Source organism: Elephas maximus, chromosome 9 (assembly GCF_024166365.1).
Source record: "Elephas maximus indicus isolate mEleMax1 chromosome 9, mEleMax1 primary haplotype, whole genome shotgun sequence".
Lineage (NCBI taxonomy): Eukaryota > Metazoa > Chordata > Mammalia > Proboscidea > Elephantidae > Elephas > Elephas maximus.
Window position 1 is genome coordinate 4831985 of NC_064827.1, and position 21542 is coordinate 4853526.

Consider the following 21542-nt stretch of genomic DNA (forward strand, 5'->3'; position numbering starts at 1 on the left):
CTAGCCATCTATGTACACACACTTCCCCCCATCCATCTACCCATCACCTATCCAACCATCCACCTGTCCATCTACCCCTCCATCTACCCATCCATCCCCCTACCCACCCATCCATCTACCCATTCATCCCCCTACCCATCCATTCACCCATCCTCCTGCCCATACTTCCCCCATCCATCTACCCATCACCAATCCATCCACCCATCCACCTACCCCTTCATCCACCCATCCATCTACCTATTATCCCCCGATCCATGCATCCACCCACCCATCCTTCTGCCCATCCATCCCCCTACCCACCCATCCATCTACCCATTCATACCCCCCACCCATCCATCTACCCATTCATCCCTCACCCATCCATCCACCTATCCCCTACCCAGTCACCCTACTACCCATCCAACCACCCATCCACCTACCCATTCATCTCACTACCCATCCATCCATTCATCCTTCTGCCCACCCATCCCCCTACCCACTCATCCACTCATCCATCTCCCTACCCATCCATCCATTCATCCTTCTGCCCACCCATCCCCCTACCCACTCGTCCACTCGTCCATCTCCCTACCCATCCATCCATGCATCTTTCTGCCCACCCATCCCCCTACCCACTCATCCACTCATCCATCTCCCTACCCATCCATCCATTCATCCTTCTGCCCACCCATCCCCCTACCCACCCATCCACCCATCCATCTACCCATTCATACCTTTGCCCATCCATCCACCTATCCATTCCCCCTACCTAACGACCACTCACCCTCACCCTCCCATCCACCTACCTACCACCCACCCGTCCATCACCCATCAACCCACCCTCCTCACCCCTCCATTCATCTTCTCATTCATGCATCCATCCTCCATCCACATACTCATTTATTCTGCTGAAATGTATTCAGCGTCTGGTGTAGCAGGTGTAGTGCTAGGTGCTGAAGCACGATCACAAATAAGACATGAATCTTGTCCCTACAACCTTCTCAGGGTGAAGGAATGAAATAGGAGCCAGTGGAAAGGCGTTTCAAGAAGAACGCTTCTTCCGAATCTTTCCTCTCCCAGCGATGACAGTGCCAGGGGACCTGCCTGTCGTTATCCCTCTCAGGACACTCAGTCATAATGGAATCCCTGAGCTGAGGGGTCCTTCAAGGTCACTCCCTACTGGCACGTCCTGCGGAATGGCGACCCAGCCTCCGTGGCTCTCCTCTGTGATGAGGAGCTCACCACTGCTGTGGCGGCTCATCTTCTGAGCCAGCACAGACCTGGGTGTTCTCCTGCCCCCAGGTTCAACAGTGTACACCTGCATGCTGAACCACCGGGGGGGCACAGAGAGCGACCTGACCGTCAGCCGCCTGGACCCTGAACCCCAGGCCCCACCGCTGGCCCCCGCCTTTGAAGGTAGGAGGGGCCTTTGGGGCTGCTGGGGGCCCCTGCTGCAGCCCTACTCCAGGAACAGGATGGCCACTGACAGCAGGAAGCAGAGGGCTGGGCTGCTCTGTAGTTACCTCCATGCTCACCGTGATCATGTACTGGGGGATTAGAGGTGTACCTCCACTGACTGCAGGCTTTGTACAGGCAGGCACGCTGGAGCGAGGAGCACTCAGTGGTTATGTCTTTGGATCTGTCTGCACCCCTGTGTTTGGGAGCAGCGTGGGTGTGCTCAGTGCCACTGCCTGGAACGATGCACCAAGCCTAAGGCCCTGCCTCCCACTCAGAGGGGTTAGCTTCTTTCTGCCACCAGTATCTGTGCTCTACTGGCTTTCTCAGTGCCCACGTATCTCCTGGCCTCAGGCCTGGAAGAATTTTTCGAGGATAGCTAGGCTGATACCTAGATTACCCTCTACAGCCCCTCCACTTCTGCTTGTATGCCCCAATGACAGGGAGCTCTGTACCTATCATTTCTTGTTTACACAGCCCTGAATACTACCCTGAGCTAACGTCTGCCTCCTGTTACCTTGACTTCCTGGCCCTGTCCCCTGGTTCACACAGGAGCAGCCTCATATCTAGGCCTGTAACCTGTCTCCATCAAGGAATAAGAAAGCTAGCCGAGATTTGCAGACAGTGGGACACATTCTGGTTTTCAGGAAGGGGCCCCAGGGCCACTTCTGAGAGACTGGATTTGCAGAGGGGAGAGGTATTAGTTGTGGGACTTACCACCAAAATGTGCCTCTGGGGAGAGGGTCACAGCTGGCCAGAATGGCTCAGCCCAGTTAGATAGCCTGGCCCTAGGCAGGACTCTGTGCCAACAGCCATTTAAGCAACAGCCCAGTGGCCTGGTTCTCTGAGCCTCAGTCTCCACATTTGTGAAATGGCAACAAAAGGACCCCCCTCCCAGGGCTGCTATAGGTCAGCAAGCCTGGAAGTACCAAGAGGAATGGAAGTGACCTTCCTGAATCTCAGTTTCCCCCTCTGGGAATGGGGACCCTGCTAGTCCCCCATTCACAGGGGACGTCGTCATGAAAGTGCTTTATACACTGAGTTACCCTCTCCCACACGGGTGCACAGTGATATGCCCTTCTGGTGGGTTCCAGTGGGTTCCCTGAGCTGAGAGCACTGAGCACGTGTTGTAGCAACATGGGGGGAAAGAGAGGGTCTGGGGAGGAGGGGGGAAGGTGCTAACTGGTTCAGGGGAGGTTTGTGCAGACAGCGGCACCTCTGGGTGACCTGAAGTGACTGCCTGGCGGGTGGTCTGCACACCTGGGCGTTGGACTGGTGAATGTGTGTGCTGGTGGGAGGGCTGGAGGCAGCAGCATCCCGACCAGCGGGCGGGGCCCAGGAGGGAGCCGCGGTCTGGAACAGGCAAAGGGAGAAGACCCAGCGTAGAATCTGGTTTATTTTTAGGTGTAAAAGCCTTATGTTCCTTCTGTGAATATGCGTGTCCGTTACATATGCATGTATTTTGTGTGTGTGATAAATCACCGTGTTTTTATCTCAGATCACAATTAAGTTGAAGCATGTGGTTATTTCCATTCGATCAGGCCCTATGCAAAGCCGTATCTTAAATGTAATTTTAAATATCTTTATCGATTTTTAAAAATATGACAAAAAGGAATACAGGCTCATAGGGAACATTCTGGCAATACAGAAAATCATAGGATGAGAGTCCACGGCCCCACCACCAGCCACAGCCCAGGCAATGCTGCAGTGGGCAGTGGGGAGGCTCAGCCCTCCCTGACTGATCTAGGCCTTGCCCTATCTGCGCTTCGCCTGGGCCTGAACCCTGAGCTGCCCACTGGCCCAGGGCTCCGGATGCGAATGCTCGTTTGCAGTGGAGGTGACTGGGGACAGTGGCCCAGAGGAGGCTGGGTCCAGCCACCCTCTCTTCAGGCACTGGGTGGCCTGGGTTGTTCTCATGCCCTCCTGGGAGCAGCCTTGGATGGCCACAGACGGGCTGGGGCCCGTGGGTCTGAGGACCTGAGTGTCACAATGTGCGTGGGGGGGAGGGGGAGTTGGAGGAGTGTCAGTCCAGTGCAGGGCTGAGGATGCTTGGGGAGACTTGGCTCCTCAGGATGTCAGGAACCCCAGTGTCTCTGGTACCTCAGCCCGGGTGGGGAGCCCTTGGGAACAGGTGGTCTCTTTGGCTCCTACCCCCTTTTGTGCTCATTACTTTCAAGGGGGGAAAGAGGGACAATCCTTGACAGAGCCTGGCTGGTGCCACGATGGGTTTTTTTATCCAGTGGATGGCTTTTAATAGCCCTGTAGCATAGGTGCTGTGGCTCTGCCCATTTTACAGACAGGGAAACTGAGGCTTGAAGAAGTGAGAAGTGAGACCAGACAGCAACAGAGCCAGCGTTTGGGCCAGGCTGTCCCAGTGCCAGGGCCTGTGCCTTTCCCAAGACAGCGTCCTGGGGGGGAGGGGGAGTCACAATGTGGTGGGGCCTCCAAAGAAGCACGTGGCTGGGATTTGGGAAGCAGGCCTTCTTCCCCAGCCCACGGTTCAAAGCACACGGTGTGTACAAGCGTGGTCCTGGTCTTCCTGACCCGAGGTGTGGGGGCGTGGCCCTGGCTGAGGTGTGTGAACGTGAGCTCGACAGAGGTGTGTGGGCGTGGCTTGGCTGAGGTGTAGGGACCTGGTCCTGGAGTGGTGTGGAGGTGTGGTCCTGGCTGAGGTGTGGGGGCGAGGTCCTTACCAGAGGTGTGTGGGCGTGGTCCTGGTGGGGTGTGTGGCCGTGGTCCTGGTGGGGTGTGTGGCCGTGGTCCTGGCTACGGAGACTGGACTGAAGCACAGACAGTCCCCGCACTGCCCCTAACAAAGTACTGGGCTCTGCCCATGGCGAAATGCAATAGGTGCTATGCTGGGGTAAAGTGGGGTATGCAGGCTTCTTGGAGGAGGTGATGCTTAGACAGACTTGAGGGGAGGAGGGGCAAGTCAGGCCCTCAACAGAGGCAGCAGTGAGCACCGACAAGAAAGCTCCCAAGAACAGAGTGAAGCTGACCAGAGCCAGAGTGTGGCATGAGAGGGTAGGGATGGGGGGAGCCTGCGGGAGTCCACGGAGCCCATGGGGAAGGCTGGACAGCCCTGAGGGCCACAGGGAGCAAGGGTGTGAGATGCTGAGATTTGCTTTTGGTATGGTGGCTTGGAGGGCTGGGACTGCAGGCTGGGGGTGGGGAGGGACTGGGACCGGGAGGAGAATCCTGGTCAGGGTGCCATTCGGGATGTGGGTGTGGAGAGATGAGAGTTGTGTGATGCCCTGAGGTGGGGGTGGGGAGTGTCATTTACCTAGAGGTCCTTAAGGAAGGGTTCCTGGAGGCAGGGGCTTTGAGCTCAGTCTGGAGGGACAGGCAGAACTGGGGGAGAAGAGGCGCACATAGCACGTGGGGTGACAAGGTCGGGAAGGCCCCAAGGCTCACCTGGGCAGGACAGGAGGAAGGTGGTCAGGAAGGGCCCCTGCTGGGGGTCTTGGCTGAGAAGACCAAGCACGCACTGTCTACTCCTTGTACTCCCCAGCTAGGGTCCCTGGGATTTGGAAGGGGTCCCAGCTTCAAGCTTCCAGGCTGTAGAGCCTGGCCAGCCCATACCCCCCAGGTCTCTGCCACCAGCGGCATCCTCCCCAGCCAGGGAAGGAGAGAGGCACAGCTATTTTTCAATTAAAGTAGGTGGCTGTGCCATTATCACTGTGACATGTTGTTCTACCACTGTTGGAGCTGTGGGGGGCAAGGAGGGGGCAGGCAACGGGAGGGCGCCCCAGCCTCCTGGGCCTCCCTCTCCAGCTGCTTCCCATGGCCGCTGCATCCTCCAGCCCAGACTGTCTGCCCACAGCCCCACAGGGAGGGCTTGGGGTGGGATCGGCCTACCTTCTGCTCCAGCCCCCTCCTCCTCCTTCTTGCCCAGCAGCCCAGGGTGGGAACCCGGAGGGAATGGTGCCTAGGGGGAAGAGCAGCAGTCCTCTTAGGACAGAACCCTGGACACGGGTGACCATCTGAGCACATCAGCATCATGGCTCCACTTCTTGATACCGCCTGCGCGCCGGGCTCTTGAACTCCTTCACCCAGGCGCATCCCCACTGCAGGATGGGAAACTGGAGAGGGGGGCTCAGTGTTACCATTGCTCCTAAGCAGAGGGGGTGTGTCAGAATAAGCAAGAAGAGGGGACAGGCTGGGGAGTGCATAGAAAGCAGAGGCAAAGGACGCCCACTCTGCCTGTGGTATGGGCCTCCCCTGTCTCTCCCCTCACCGTGAGCACCCTACCCTCCTAGGCCCAGGTTGTCTCTAGATGTTTATAGCATCCCTGCCTAATGAACCATATCAACCCTCGTCCACAGATGAGGACCTGGAGGCTAGGAGGCTGGTCGGAGGTCAAGACTTCCCGGACGGTGCCCACCAGGATACCAGGCTGGGGTGGGTTGCCCTCAGCTCCCTGGTACCCTGGTGGTGCTCCATGGCTGGAGTTGGAGCCGGACAGGTGCCGGTCTTCCCTCACCCCAAGGAGCGGGTGGTGAAGAGCAGGGGTATTGCCTTACGCAGAGCCCACCCCAGGAGGACCTGGGCGGGGCATAGCCACACAAGTTAAGAGTCAGCCACCGCTCTGGCCAAGGCAGGGACCCCAGAGACCCTGTGTCCGTGGAGACTGGAGCGAAGAAGGGCTGTGAGGACAATGGGGCTTGGAGAGGAAAGGGATGTGCCAAGGTAGCCCAGCACTCTTGGGAGGTTGACACAGACCCTGAGTCAGGAGTTCTCAATCTTTCCTGGATCGGGGAACCTTCTGAAAAGTGGGTGGAAAGTTTGGACACACCCTAGAAAACGTGCCCCTGGGCGTGTGCAACCCTTAAGGGGCCCCTGCCCTGAGCTTGTCCCACTACCCCACAGTGAAGGGCCTATATTTGGTGTGGCCTATGTGGAGTTTGGTAGAGAAAGACAGCTCATCGGGCCCCTGGAAAAGTCACCATGGGGTTTGGTAGGGGGAGACTGGGCATCGGGCCCCTGGGAGGGTCATAAAGTTCTGACCTTTGTCATTCACCTTGCAGAAAAGAGCATTTCTGTTCTCAACCAGGAGGGCCTCCTCCCTACCTCCTTGCCTCCCCACCTCCCCACCCCTGCTGTTTTCTCTTCCTGTTCTTGTCTTCCAGGGGACGGCTATTACCTCGCAGTGGGCGGGGCCGTGGCCCAACACAACTGGTCCCACATCACCAGCGTGCTGCAGGACCAGAGGTTCCGGTGCCAGCTCATTGACAGCTCTGAGGACCTGGGCATGATCAGTATCCAGGGGCCGGCCAGGTGAGGAAAGGACAGGGGCCACACACCTGGACACACCTGGGACCTGGAGCCCGGCCACTCACCTGGGCCCTAGCAGAGCCACTTGCTTACCAGAATGGGACATTCTGCTGACTGAACACCTGTGAGCCAACAGAGACCCCACTTATTAAGTCCTTTATGGAAAAGCCCTTCGTATGAGAAGCAGGTGGAACTTTACAGTTAGCCGTGCCTGAGGACTCACACATCTGGGGTTCCTGGGGTCTCTGGGCCACTGACACATTCTAGGAATGACAGTGTGCCATCTTGAAACATGTTTTACCTGTTACCTGGCCCATTCTTCTGTTTCCAGTGAAAACCCCAAGGTGGGGATGCTGCATGCCGCGTGTCCCATCTCAGGGTGGTCCGTTCCACTACCTGTGTGTGCGATGTGTGTCCCCTAAGAGGGTCAGGAGTGTGTGGCAGGGCTTCTACCCTCCATGGGACATCCCCCTTAAACACCTCCAATGACAGTGAGTGTCTGCAGATGGACCTGCCACTCAGTCACTGACTCCATAAATGTTTACTGAGCCTGCTCCCACTCAGTCATTTATTCCATAAGTATTTACTGAGCCTGCTCCCACTCAGTTATTCCACAGTGTTTACTGAGCCTGCTCCCACTCATTCATTCCACAGTGTTTACTGAACCTGCTCCCACTCAGTCACTCACTCCACAAGTGCTAACTGACTGTGCTCCCACTCAGTCACTCACTCCATAAGTGCTAACTGACTCTGCTCCCACTCAGTCATTCACTCCATGAGTGTTTACTGAGCCCAGCTGAGAGGAATCAGGCCTGTGAAGGCCCTCAGATGCCAGCTTACTTGTAGAGCCACATCAGGGTCATAGGCAAGGGACTCCTGAGCAGGTGTGCACTCGGAAAGACCCCTGTGGCTGAGGTGTGGAAAAGAGATGCAGAGGCGGACAGAAGTGGAAGCACTTGTGTGGAGTGCTTGTGATTTGCCGCGTCCTGTGCCAGCGTCTCCCACAATCCTGAGGGTAGCCCCTTGAGGTGAACTTGGGCTTTAAAGGGGTTCCTCTTGCGCTGGGGCAGGAGCAGCGGGGGTGGGGCTAGGCTGGAGATCCAGACGTGGGACTCACCAGCCAGGGACTGGACGGGATCACCAAGGCAAGGAGAGAAGCCAGGGAGCAAAGCGGCCCCAAACCCAATGTGGGCCACCCAGTTCTGGGTCCAGGAGATGACCGAGAACTATCAGAGGGCCTGGGCAGGGGCAGGAGTAGCTGGGTGAGTGAGGAGCCCCAGAGGCCAGGTGAAGCAGGGCCTTCAAGGAGGCGGCAGGAGCTGATGGCTGGGGACTAACCGTTGAGTGTGGCCATGGGGGAAGGCTGTCGGGGGAGGTCAGTGCCATAACACTGGACGTGTGCACCCAGCGCCTGGCCGTGGGAGCGCCCAGGCGCAGTGGGGGTGGCTCTTACTTCTCCCCGGGTGAGCTGGCCTCCATAGCTCCACGTGCATGGGGTGGGGGCCCTGGTGACCACAGACTCCTCAGGCCCAGCCTCGGAACCCTGGAAGGGATGGGCTATTTTTAGTGTGGGGGAGGCCGCTCTGAGGAGCAGGGGACCAGACAGACAGATAAAGGGCTAGCCTCAGGCACCGCAGGCTGGGCAGCCTCCTCCAGCCTCATTATAAGCTGCTTTTCAGGCAGGCAGGCAGGTGACGGCTGCCAGGGCAGGAAGACAAGCCTCCTCCTCCTCCTTGTCATTTCTCCACTCTCTCCCGCAAAGTGCCCTCTCTCTTTCAAAAACAACCCAAAGTTTCTTGTAGGAATAAGAATGTTACCGCCACTGGTAACTTTGCTGAACTGTTACGTGGGAAGCCTCAGCCCAGTGCCTACACCTGGGGAGGCGCGATGGGAACTGCTGCCCAGTAGAACTTTCCGGAAGCATTCCGTAACTGCGCTGTCCAACACGGTAGCCACTAGCCACATGTGTCTATTGAGTCCTTGCAGTGGGGCTAGTGCAACTCAGGAACTGAATTTTAAATTCGGTATCATTTTAATAAGCTTACATCTGAAGAGCCACTTATGACTGGTGGGGCCACACTGGACAGCACAGTTAGAATTACTGACACAGAGTTTCCTCACAATGGCCCTGTGGGGTGGCATCACTGTCACCGTTTAGCAGGCGAGGGGACAGAGGCTACACAGTGGTACGTGGAGGAGCTGGACTTGAACTCAGGCCTAGCTGACTGGGAAGCCTGTCCTCCAGCGCCCCCTGCTGTTTCCTGGGGGAGGGACAGTCTCTGCCATCCCTGGTCAGTGCTCAGTGGGATCTGGGTGCCCTCCCCATCCTTGCCCACCCAGCGTGGGCTGGACAAATGCGACCATGCCCCACCAGGACCCGGCTGCCCCAACAGGCACCACACCAGCCTGTGGCATTGCTGAGACCATGTCTGGGTCAAAGCTGCGTGTCCTTCAAACCTTTGGCCCTGGGGCAACTACAGACCCTGGGGCAGGAGGGGACACCGGAGCAGGCCTGACTGCAGGTGCTGGGTCCTGTGTGCAGCCACCCTCTGTGCCCGGGAGGACTGGAGCCTGGTGAGTCTCCAGGGTGGCAGCTGTGTGGGTGCTGGATGGGTGTTATGTAAGGATGCTGGCGGGATGCCCACTGCTGAACACCTCAGCCAGTGTGGGTGGGCGGCTCCAGCTTTGGGGAGGTGGGGACTAGGTTCAGCAGCACTTTCGGGCAGCAACAGGCCCCCCCATCCTGCAGTTCCTGCTTGGATGCCCTGCAGGGTGGAAGTGGGGGCACCTCTGCTGCCAGGCCAGCACTCAGAGCCAGGCCATTCTCACTCAGGTTCACTGTCGCCTCTCTGTGCCAGGCACGTCAGAACAGGGTGCTTCTGGTTTAGTGGGGGAGGGAGGACAAGTACCCCCAGCATGGGAGGCACCCTGATGGGAGACATATCGGGCTGTGGGGCCCCAGTCGAGGGGCACCCCAACCAGATTGGGAGTCAGGGTAGCTTCCTGCAGGAGGTGGCAGCTGAGCCAAGACCTGAAGGACGGTACACAGTTAAACATGGAAAGGGGAGAGGGATGGGCGCACAGAGGGCCCGGAGGACCTTGAGGTGTGCTGTGGAGACTTGGAGGGGCCTAGGGGACAGGATCCTGAGCACTGGCCCAAGCTCTGCTCCTCCCGGGCTGTGCAATTCAGGGATGTTAGATTGTTAGAAAGAACATGAGGGAGACCCAGGTTCAATTCCTGGCCAAGGAGCCTCATACACAGCCACCATCCCCCGTCAGTGAAGGCTCGCCTGTTGGAATAATGCTGAACAGGCGTCAGCGGAGCTCTCAGACTAAGAAGGACGAGGAAGAAAGGCCTGGCGATCTCCGTCTGAAAATCAGCCATTGAAAACCCCGTGAATCACAACAGTCCAATTCCCAGCCAACCATGGGGATGGCACAGGACTGGGTGGCATTTCATTACGTTGTGCTTGGGGTCGCCACGAGCCAGGGGCTAACTCTAGAGATAACGGCCCCAGGCCTCAGCTTGTCTATCTGGGGCACACGGAGAGGTCATCTGTGAGTCTGGGTCTCCACAGGCCTAGCATTTGGGGCTCATCCCATCATTATTGCACTGAAAAGCAACGTTCTGATAGACTGCATTTTGTCTTCGTGTGTTTTTATTAATAGCATGTTTATTGTCCAGCTGCCTGTGAGGGCAGCAACTTGTCCTGCTCACGGCCGTGTCACCAGTACCTTTCCAGCCCAGGACCTGGCACACAGGACTGTTTGTTGATTGAGTAACTGACTGACTTTGTTCTTGCTCACAGCCGGGCCATTCTCCAGGAGGTGCTCGATGCGGACCTGAGCAATGAGGCCTTCCCTTTCTCCACCCACAAGCTGGTGCGAGCCGCTGGGCACCTGGTAGGTACCAGTAGACTGCTGTGCCCTGGAATGTGGGTGGCAGAGACCTGATGCAAAGGACCAAGCCCCAGGTTGGGGCTGGGAAGCCTGGGTGCCCTTCACAAGGCCCTTTACCTCTCTGGGCGTCTGTCCTCGGCTGCGAGGCGGGGACGGGATTGGGCAGCGGGAAACTGGAGGGGAAGCCGGGGGCAAGGCTGTGGTGGGGCATCCCTGCTTTGCCCTGAGCCTAGCCCAGGCTGGGGTCTCCATCCCTCCCAAGTGGAAAGTCTTGGTTGAGCTTCTGCCAGGGAAGGCGGCCTCGACCTTGCCCCCGCACAGCTACCTGAGCCATCCCCTCCTCAAAGGCACTGGTGGGCACGCCCTCCCAAGTCAGGGGGCACATCATTTCCCCTGCTGCCCTGGAAACAACAGGCTGTGGACAGCTGCCTAGTGATGCTCCAGGCAGGTCTCGGTCCTCTGAGGAGGGAGCTGCGCTCTCTAGCTTCCTCCTTACCCTGCCCACTGTCCATGCAGGCCTGTGGGGGAGGGGCTGCCCAAGCGGAGCCCAGGCCAGCTCCCCCCAGAGCTCCACTGTCTTAGCTATCCGGTGCTGCTGTAACAGAAATACCACAAGTGGGTGGTTTTAACGAGCAGAAATTTATTTTCTCACAGTTCAAGAGGCTCGAAGTCCAGATTCAGGGTGTTGGCTCTAGGGGAAGGCTGTCTGTCTCAGTCGGCTCTGAAAGAAGGTCCTTGTCTCTCTGAGCTTCTGCTCCTGGGACATCTTCATGTGGCTTGGCATCTCTCCTCTCCCCTCTCTGCTCACTTGCTTGCTTTTAATCTCTTTTATGTCTCAAGACACGTCCTACACTAATACTTTGTAATTAACATAACAAAGAAAACCCATTCCCAAATGGGATTATAGCCACAGGTATAGGGGTTAGGATTTACAACATATACTTTGATGAGGCACAATTCAAACCATAACAACCCCCAACCCTGCTGCACCTCCTTCCGGAAAGTCTAGGAGCCGAAGCCCACCTCCTCAGAGGTTGCGGGCAGGGTCAGGTGCAGGGCTCCATCACACCCAGCTCCGGGCCAGGGCTTCCCAGTGCCCTGGGGTGAGTGCAGATTCCAGCTCTGGGCCCTTCCTGGGCCTTGGTTTCCTTGCTGGACCTCAGCGTCCTGCTCTCTGCTGTGACTTCTCCAGCTGCAGGGAGGAGCCACAGTGAAAGGAAAAGCAGCCGCTGTTTGTGGGGCTGTCTGCCGGCCAGGCGCTCTTCTGAGCTGCCCCTAATATGGTGGAAGGCTCTACATAATTTCTCAGCCTCAGCACTGGGCATTTTTTGTTGTGGGAGTTATCTCGTGCGTTTCAGGGTGTTTAGCAGTACCCTGGCCTCTGCCCACTAGATCCCGTAGCATCCCTAGTCATGACCCCCACACGTGTCCCCAGACATGGTCAAATGTCCCCTGGGGGCAGGATTGCCCCTGTGGAGAGCCCCTGTTTGTCAGCAGGTATGTAAGTCATGGTGGCAGCCACGACAGCCAGGTGTGTGTGGTGGCCAGCGCTCTCCCTCAGCAGCAGGACAGGAACCATTACCTGGGGGTGGATGAGGCAAGCGAGCCTCCGAGGGGCTGGATGGCCTGCCCAAGGCCAATTGCTAATGAGACATAAAGAGCACACCAAAACATGCTAATGAAGTGGACTGGCCTCCAGGAGGGGATGAGCAGGCAGATAGCTGGATTTGGGGTGTACCTCCCCTGTGTCAACTTCCCACCTGCTGGTCAGGGGGCTGCTAGTGGGAACATGCTGAGGTACGTGAGCAGGAGAGCAATCTTGGCTACAGTGGGGCTGAGGTCCTGGGGCACAACTCTGGGTCGTGTTGGCAGTTAACCAACGTGGCTAGGGCGGCAGGAGGAGGCTGCCAGAGCTGTGATAAAGGCGGCTGCAGAGCCGCAGGGCCGGCCACGCCGCTCATCCCCTTCTTTCTCCAGAGGCCACCCAAGGCAGGAAGCTGGGCGCGTCTCTGTCTAGCTTGCTTCCTGCCTCTTTGGTGCAGAGCTGCCTGGTTGGACCAGAGACGGTGGGCACACAGGAGTGGCACAGCCTGACCCCAGGCCACCCCAGCTGCAGCTCAGACCACACTCGCCTCCCCAGCCCCGGCCCCACTAGGGTCCATGCCGCACCCAACCTGGGCTGTGACTTGTGGAAGGAGCAGGCTGAGCTGTGCTTCTCCCACTGAACCAGGGCTTGGCCCCAGCTCAGCCTGTGTGTGGCTAGGGATGTGTGAGGGGAGAGAGGACCAGGTGTGAAGCCTCCCTCCCACCCAGGCCAGGCACCCCCTCCCACCAGTGCTGCGGCTCAGACAGGCTTTGTTCTTGGACAGTCAGCTCAGCTGTCTCCATCCCCGGGGGGCCCTTTGCAGGCCTGGCCGCCTCCCCAGGCTTGGCAGGCTGCGTCCTCACCTGCAGGAATGCAGGAGCCATGGGCCAGCTTGACTCTCTCCCCAGGGTCACCGGCCGGCTGTTACTTGTTTTGTAAAAAAAAGGATTTTATTGTTTTTAAAATAAACGCCTGTTATTTTGTTTCCAACCATGACTGTGGAGGTGAGGTGTTTGGGTCTGCAGTCCCTCGGGCCTGGGGCCAGACCTCACTTCCCAGCTGGACCTCTTGGGCACAACCGTGACCTCTCCGAGCCTTGGTTTTCTCTTCTCTGTGGAACGGGGTAGGGGTGGTGGAGGGGTGGAGGGTGGCGGAGCTGCGGAGCAGACTCCGCGAGACGCTGGCTGCAGGGCGACAGTCCTCACTGTCTAATTGTAGAACACCGGGAAACTGGTAACACGTGAGTGAGTGGGTGGAAGCCCCTCCTCCCTTCCCTCCCCAGGGAAAACCGTGGCTCAGGGTGGTGTCGCCCCTCCTGTCTCCTTTCTGTGTCTGCATCTACCCAGGTCGGTTCAGGCAGCGTCATCCTCTCCAGTCGGAAGCCACTGCTCTATTCTCTTATAATGTCACCATCTTCTGTTCCTTTAAATATTTGCTGAGGGCCCACCTTTAGTGACCAGGTGCCTTAGTGTCCTGCGACTGCCGCGACAGAGTACCACAGACTGGGCAACTTGTGACAGCAGAAGTGCAAGCTGTCACGGTTCTGGAGGCGAGTGGGTCTCAGCCACGTTGATTCCCTTTCGAGGCTCTGAGAGGAAATCTGTTCCAGGCATCTCTCAGCTTCTGGGCTGTCCCCTGAGTCTGTCTCAAATCAAAACCAAACCCATTGCCGTCGAGTCCATTCCAACTCCTACCGACCCTATAGGACAGAGAAGAACTGCCCCATAGGGTTTCCTGCCCCATAGGAATGGCACAGGACCAGACAGCGTTTTGTTCTGTTGTACACAGGGTCACCATGAATTGGAAGCAACTCAACGGCACCTAACCACATAGGGTTTCCAAGGCTGTAAATCTTTGCAGAGGTAGACTGTCACATCTTTCTCCAGTGGAGCAGCTGGTGGGCTCCAACCTCTGACCTTCTGGTTAGCAGCCAGTGCTTAACCCCTGCGCCGCCATGGCTCCTTTGAGTCTGCCTAGACACTTCGAATTCTCTGATCCCAGAGAGAGTTCCATATTCTCTAAATGAAATCTTGTGCTGGCTGAAGAGTGTGTTGATGACACAGCCATCAGTGTGAAGAAGCTCTGGGCCGGGGCTGGGGCTGGGCCAAGTGCTTAGAGGGATCAGCTGGAGTCGAACCAACCAGATGTGGGAGGAATGTGTGTGTCTGTACGGTCAGAGGCCTCTGGTCAGGGCTGCCCAGGATGACCAAGGGCCAGGAGCCACAGACCCAGGGCTGGGCCGGGAGCAGCAGGTCAGGCAGTGGGTGGGAGCAGGAGGCAAAGACCTGGGTGGGGGCAAGGCCAGGTGTGCAGATGGGGCAGGGGCGGAGCCGGGAGCCTTAGACCTGGGTGGGGTGGGGCCAGGAGCTACAGACCGCCAAGGCCAGAAGCCACAGGCTGGGCTGGGAGTGAGGACAGGAGCCACAGACAGGGGTGGGACAGGGAGGTGAGAGGAGAACCCTGCCAGATGTGACCCACACTCACACAGAAAAGACTGTTGGGAGATTCCAGCTGAGCTCCGTCTCCGTTTTGCAATAATTCTTCTCTGAGATGTTGGATCCGTCCCAGGCTTCCATGATCCTTAAATTCCTCGAGGAAGAAGAGGGCGGTGGGGGAGGCTTATTGTCCACTTGAAGCCAATTGACCAGCTGTCCTTGCTTCCCAAATACTTGCCTCCAGGCCAGCAAACTTCCCTGTGGAAATGCTCCCGGCCGTCTCCTGTAGCTCAGCTCGGCGGTTACCGGGGAGACTGTGTTCCTGGGCCTCAGAGGATGGGGGCCGCCCCCCACCTCCCCCAGGCAGCAGACGCCGGCTGGAAGCTCATTATGAGATGGGCGATAAAGCGATTTTCTTCTGAAAATTAATCTTGGGTCCAAAAGAAATTGGATTTCGTTTCCTGACGATGTGGACTCTCGGCCGTGGCACAGTTAGGATTCGATTAGCTCAGGAGGGAACATCTCCTATCCGCACACGTTGTATAAACAGTGACATGCCAGGCAGGACGTGGGGAGGCCCATGAGTTTCACGGAGCGTGCATTTGCCAGTTGGGTGTCAGCCGCTGCCTAGAAAATCACTTTGCACAGTCTTCGCGAATTTGTCATGGCCCTAAGAGCCACGAGAGGCTGTCGCAGGTTCTGTGGGTGCAGTCGAGAAAGCACGTGGCCAGAGCCCGTGGCATCTGTTCCCTGCCACTGTCCCAGGTGTCCATGGAGGGGACAGTGAAAGCTTCTCGCCATGGCAGTGTAAGAACCAGTCTTTGCTGGAACAAGGCTGGTGGGGCTCTGAGTGTTCCCGGAGCACGTGCTTAAGACCCAGCCATTCCAGAAGCTCATCACGGCGTCATTTCTGTTCTCAGCACCTGTCAGGGGACCAGGTCCAGGGAAAGCTGCCTGTCCTGACTCTGTAGACCCCCGCTGTAGTCTCCAGAGGGCAGAGTGGGCACAGACAGGTGTCTTTCTATGACTCCATGGGCGAGCTTTCCCCTCCGGAGTGTCTGGGGATGTCCTTAGGCAGATCCAGCGCTCTTGGGGTTGGAAGATGAATCGAGCGTTGGACAGTTCCCACAGAGCCCGTCAGATCCTTGTAGAGGCTCATGTTTGAGAATCACACATTTTGTTTATTCTCATTCTTGGAAAATTGGTTTCTAATCACTATCCCCGGCATCACCACCATCACCACCACCATCATTACCATCACCGTCACCACCACCACCACCACTGTCACCACCGTCACCACCATCACCACCACCACCATCATTATCACCGCCATCACCACCACCATTGTTACCATCACCGTCACCACCACCACCATCACCACTGTCACCACCATCACCACCACCATCACCACCACCATCATTGCCACCGCCATCACCACCACCATTATTACCATCACCGTCACCACCACCACCACCACTGTCACCACCGTCACCACCACCACCACCACCACTGTCACCACCGTCACCACCATCACCACCACCACCATCATTATCACTGCCATCACCACCACCATTATTACCATCACCGTCACCACCACCACCATCACCACTGTCACCACCATCACCACCACCATCATTGCCACCGCCATCACCACCACCATTATTACCATCATCACTATCATCACCTTCACCATCACCACCATTGCCATCATCACCACCACCATCATCATCACCATCACCACGATTGCCACCAACACTACTACCACCACCATCACCATCACCATATCACCATCATCATCACCACCACCACCATCACTACTACTGCCATCGCTACCACCATCATTGCCACTACCATCACTGTCACCACCATTGCTGCCACTACCTTCACCACCACTACCACCATCATTGTCACTACCATCATCATCACCATCACCACCACCTCTACCACCACCAACTGCCCATCACCACCACCACCACCATTATTGCCCCACCACCACCACATCACTGCCACCACTATTACCACTGCCATCATCACCATCACCTCTTTCAGTCATTACCATCACTACCATCATCATCACCATCACTACCATCATTATTCCCACCATCACTGCCACCACCATTACCACTACTATCACCACCATCACAATCGCCACCACCACCGCCATCATTGTCACTACTATCACTACCTCTGTCTTAGTTATCAGTGCTGCTATAACAGAAATACCACAAGTAGATAGCTTCAACAAAGACAGATTTATTCTCTCACAATCCAGTGGGCCAGAAGACCAAACTCAGGGCATCAGCTCCAGGGGAAGGCTTTCTCTATCGGCTCTGGAGGAAGGTCCTTGTCATCACTCTTCCCCTGGACTAGGAACTTCTCTGTGCAGGAACCCTGGGTCCAAAGGATGTGCTCTCCCCCCGGCACTGCTTTCTTGGTGGTATGAGGTCCCCCACTCTCTGCTCGATTCCCTTTCCTTTTATCTCTTGTAAGATAGAAGGTGGTGCAGGCCACACCGCGGAAAACTCCCTTTACTTTTGATCAAGGATGTGACCTTAGTAAGGGTGTTACAATCCCACCCTAATCTTCTTTAACATAAAATTATGATCACAAATGGAGGACAACCACACAATACTGGGAGTCATGGCCTAACCAAGTTGACACATTTTGGGGGGACGCAGTTCAATCCATGACATTCCACCCTTTGGTCCCCAAAAATTCATGTCCTTGTTACATGTAAGACACATTCACACCATCATATCATAGCAATAGTCTTACATCGACTCCAAGTTCAGAATCCAAAAATTCCTCTTCATCTGTGAAATCTAGCGTACAAATTATCTGCTTCCAAAGTACAATGGCAGAATAGCATAAACTAGACATTTCCATTACATATGGGAGATATTGGACGGAAAGAAGGCGTAACAGGCACCTAGCAAGTCAGCAGAACACATTACATTAGTCCTCAAGGTTTCAAAAATAACCCTCTGTTCTCTGAGACCATTTATACCATGGCCCTGTCCTCCAGTCTCTAGGTATTGGCCACACTCTCCGAATTCTGAGTGGAAGCCGCTTGGCCCTGGGCTTCAGCTCTGCCTTCTAGGCCCGCTGGGACGCAACTGTGCTTCCTTGGTTTCAGGTGCACTATTCTCCTAGTCCATCTGAGTAGCGACTCCACCCTTAGAAACACCAGAGGCCGTGTCCCCACCCATTGAAACTCCAGAGGTCATGGCCATACCTTTTGAGACTGAGGCAGCTCAGCTTCCTGTGTTCCTTGTCACTTCAGCTTCTGCTTCCTGGTTTCTTGGCCTCTCGGCTATTTGGGCCTCATGCCCCCATCTGCCCTGCTGGGGCAAATGTTCCAAAGCTCTGTAGACTCACTAATAAGTGCATGGAGGCACCCCACTCCACCAGTAAACTTCAGCCGGAAGGTACTCAGCTCTCTCGCTCCGTGGGTCGGCAAGCCTAGCTCCACTGATAAGTGCCTGGAGGTGCCCCACTCCACCAGAAAGTCTCCTGCACCAAGGCACTCAGCTCTCTCGCTCTGTGGGTCAGCTCCAGTGCTGTCTGGAGTTGGTCTCCTGGTTCTGCTGCTGCTGGTCCTCTTCTGCTGCCAGTCCTCTGCTGCTGCTTCTCACCATCTGGACCGTCTCTGGTGTTAACAGTTCTCCTCACGTCCTTCTGAGTCCTCTATCCATTCACAGTTTCAAAACCAATTCACATTTTGGGTACCGGTTAAAGCGGCGCCCCACTCCCAGTACCAAAGTCTCCACCATCACCCCCATCACCCCCATCACCACCACCACTGCCGTCACCACCCCCAGTACACTGCTACCACACTGTGAATAATTCTCAATTCATTCACATAAAAAGCGAGCTATAAAAAACAAAAGAAAAACAAACCCATTGCTTTTGAATCAATTCTGACTCCTAGCAACGCTATAGGACAGAGCAGAACTGCCCCATAGGGTTTCCAAGGAGCGTCTGGTGGATTTGAACTGCAGACCTTTTGGTTAGCAGCCGAGCTCTTAACCACTGTGCCACCAGGGCTCTGTAGAGGGTTTGAAAAATGAAGATCCACTGAATCCACCACCAAGAAGAACCTTCTTTTGTGGGTTCGAGGTCTTAGGCTCCTGCAAGCATATGCTCTGATCCCTGCTCACTCATCCCCCATATCTGTGACCCCCTGGGAGTCTCAAATATTTAAGGGTTGACTGGGTTTGGAGGGGGTGCCTGGTGTGTTGGGGTGTGGTTATACAACCAAATGCCCTGGAAACTTGTGAAACAGCCGTGAGCTAATGTGATGTGAAAAGGTTGGACATGTTGCCTGCGTCTGGGGACAAGTCTGCTCAGCCCTCCTGCGGTGTTTACTCTCAGCTTGTTCTGAGTGACACACAGCCAAGAGCACCCCACAGGAGCCCTTTGCCTCTGTGCCCTGGGCTCTAGCTGGCCTTTGCACCAAAGCTGGGGCAGGTGACCCAGCATCTCTTGGGATTATGAATTCCCAGCCTTGAGGAGCATCCAGCCTTCCTGAGAGCAGGCAGCAAGTTGGCCACACACACAAGCTAACATGGGGCTCAGTGATGGGCTAAGCATGGCACCAGGCCCCCAAATCCACACTTTGCTGAGAAATAATCAAGTAGGCCAGCCAAGGGCAGGGAGGGTGGATCTTGTACTGGTGGTGAACTCAAGCTCCACCACTTACTAGCTATGAGGCCTTATTGGTGTGTGCTGGAACCAGCTCATACCTGCTCACAAAAGCCAATGGTTGTTAAATCGTTGGTAGCTTGAAATCAGCCATGATGGGAGCATTTACACTACGTGAATTGGCGAATACTACAAAACAGCTCTCCCACCCCCCAAGAACCAGTGAAATACTTTCAGCACATCACTGGGCCTTGGACAAGTGACAACCTCTCTGAGCCCCAGTTTCCTTATCTGTAAACTGAAAGTGCAACCAGAAAGCACCGTGCCTGTCTCTTGCCAGTGATTCCTTTGTGGGGTGCTCCGACGGACCCTATGAGGGAAGTGCCAGTATCATTCCAGGGTGGGAGAAGAGGGAGCGGAGACCCAGAGAAGACAGAGGTCAGTTGGCAGGCATACACATGGGGCTCAGATCTGGACCCCGAAGGTCTGTGTTACCCAAAGCCTGTGCTCTCAGCCACTGTGGTACCTGCTGCCCTTGGGTGTCCTCACACCTCAGGTGTCCAGCTGTGAGTGCCAGGGGGCTGGGCAGCAACCTCTGTACTGGGGGACCCATGCTTGGGGGTTAGGGGGATGGTTGGTCATGGATGCTATGGGATGGATGGCTACGAGCCTCATCCTGCCCTGGGCTGCCACTTCAGTCTGGCAGGGCCAGGGACAATTGACCACATGCTGAACTGATGACCCTTACTTACTGCCCACTCTGCACAGGGCCTGGGCTGAGGGCTTCCTCAATGACTCAGTCCCGATCCTGCCCTCAGGGGTGGGTATGTCTTGAGTACTGTCTTAGTTACCTAGAGCTGCCATAACAGAAATACCACAAGTGGATGGCATCAATAAACAGAATTTTGTTCTCTCACAGTCTAGGAGGCTAGAAGTCCAAATTGAGGGCGCCAGCTCCAGGGGAAGGCATTCTCTCTCTGTAGGCTCTGGGGGAAGATCCTTGTCATCAATCTTCCCCTAGTCTAGGAGCTTCTCAGGCTCAGGGACCCCAGGTCCAAAGGAAACGCTCTGCTCCTGGCACTGCTTTTTTGGTAGTATGAGGTCCTCATGTCTCTCTGTTCACTTCTCTCTTTTATATCTCAAAAGAGATTGATTTAAGACTCAACCTAATCCTGTAGATTGAGACTTGCCTCATTAACATAATTGCCTCTAATCCTGCCTCATTAACATCATAGAGATAAGGATTTACAACATGTAGGATAATCACATCAGATCACAAAATGGTGGACAATTGCACAATACTGGGAACCATGGGCTAGCTAAGTTGACACATATTTTGGGGGGACACAATTCAATCCATGACAGTGAATTACATGTATACCCATTTATTGGTATACATAGAGTACCATCAAACACTGTGGCCCACGTAACAGATAATAAAAAATGAAACTCACTTGATATATAAATCGGAAGTTTTCGTTGGATAAATATTAATATTTCCAGTATTTTTGGACATTTACTATGTTAGATGATATTAAATTATTACCCACATTGGCATTATGTTAAATGCATGCTAGATTGTGTCTACATGTATGCCAAACATATTTTAAAGTTAAAGTTAAAAATATTATTTTTTACAAAACTTAGAACGTAACTCTGTACGTAGATGTTATACAGTTGAAAAGCAAATTGATTGAATTCATTGCAGCTGTCGACTTATTCAAGTTCCCTCGATTTTGTGTGTCATCTGGGACTGGATTTCCCATTGGTTGTTTGCGAGGATGTGCACAAGAGCATACCCTTGTGTTTGTATCATGGCAAAGAGCATTACTGGCCCTCCGGGCTGGAGTTGCTGGATCAGCAGATGTGGATGTTCAGGGCGGCTCTCTCATGATGAATCAGAGGCCTGCTACCTATTAACATAATCCATACTCGCCCAATAATTGCTCATGTTGGATCCAGTTGCATATGGGGTGAATGTAGCAAGAGTTAGATTTGACAGCCCATCTCCACCTTTTTTTTTTTAGAAAGGAATAGTATACTCCCAAGGGACATGCCGAGAGAAGGAGTTTCAATTACACGGGAGGGGACCATAGGAGACAGATGTCAACGAAGGTGTTGAAGTGGCAGGGCCTCACAGCTCAAACAACCTTGTGCGTGGGTGCCTTCGTGACCCTTCGTAAACTTTATTTCTGGCTGGCAGTTTCTCACACACTGGAGCTGGTATCGATTTCATCTAGTGCCCTGCCAGTTCCCTTCCACTGCGGTGC

At 55.3% G+C, this 21542-nt stretch overlaps 1 protein-coding gene across 8 annotated transcripts in view; it reads left to right on the forward strand.

Moving 5' to 3' along the window:
* Window positions 1-21542, forward strand: part of SARDH (sarcosine dehydrogenase) — a 75866-nt gene that overhangs the window by 41805 nt on the left and 12519 nt on the right. For 7 of the 8 annotated variants that reach the window (XM_049895959.1, XM_049895963.1, XM_049895965.1 and 4 more), the window contains 3 exons: window positions 1282-1395; window positions 6564-6711; window positions 10518-10611. In XM_049895959.1, the coding sequence (XP_049751916.1) occupies window positions 1282-1395; window positions 6564-6711; window positions 10518-10611 (356 nt within the window). Of the gene's footprint in view, window positions 1-1281; window positions 1396-6563; window positions 6712-10517; window positions 10612-12585; window positions 13244-21542 lie in introns of those variants that run through there. The other variant, XM_049895967.1, reaches the window with a different exon arrangement.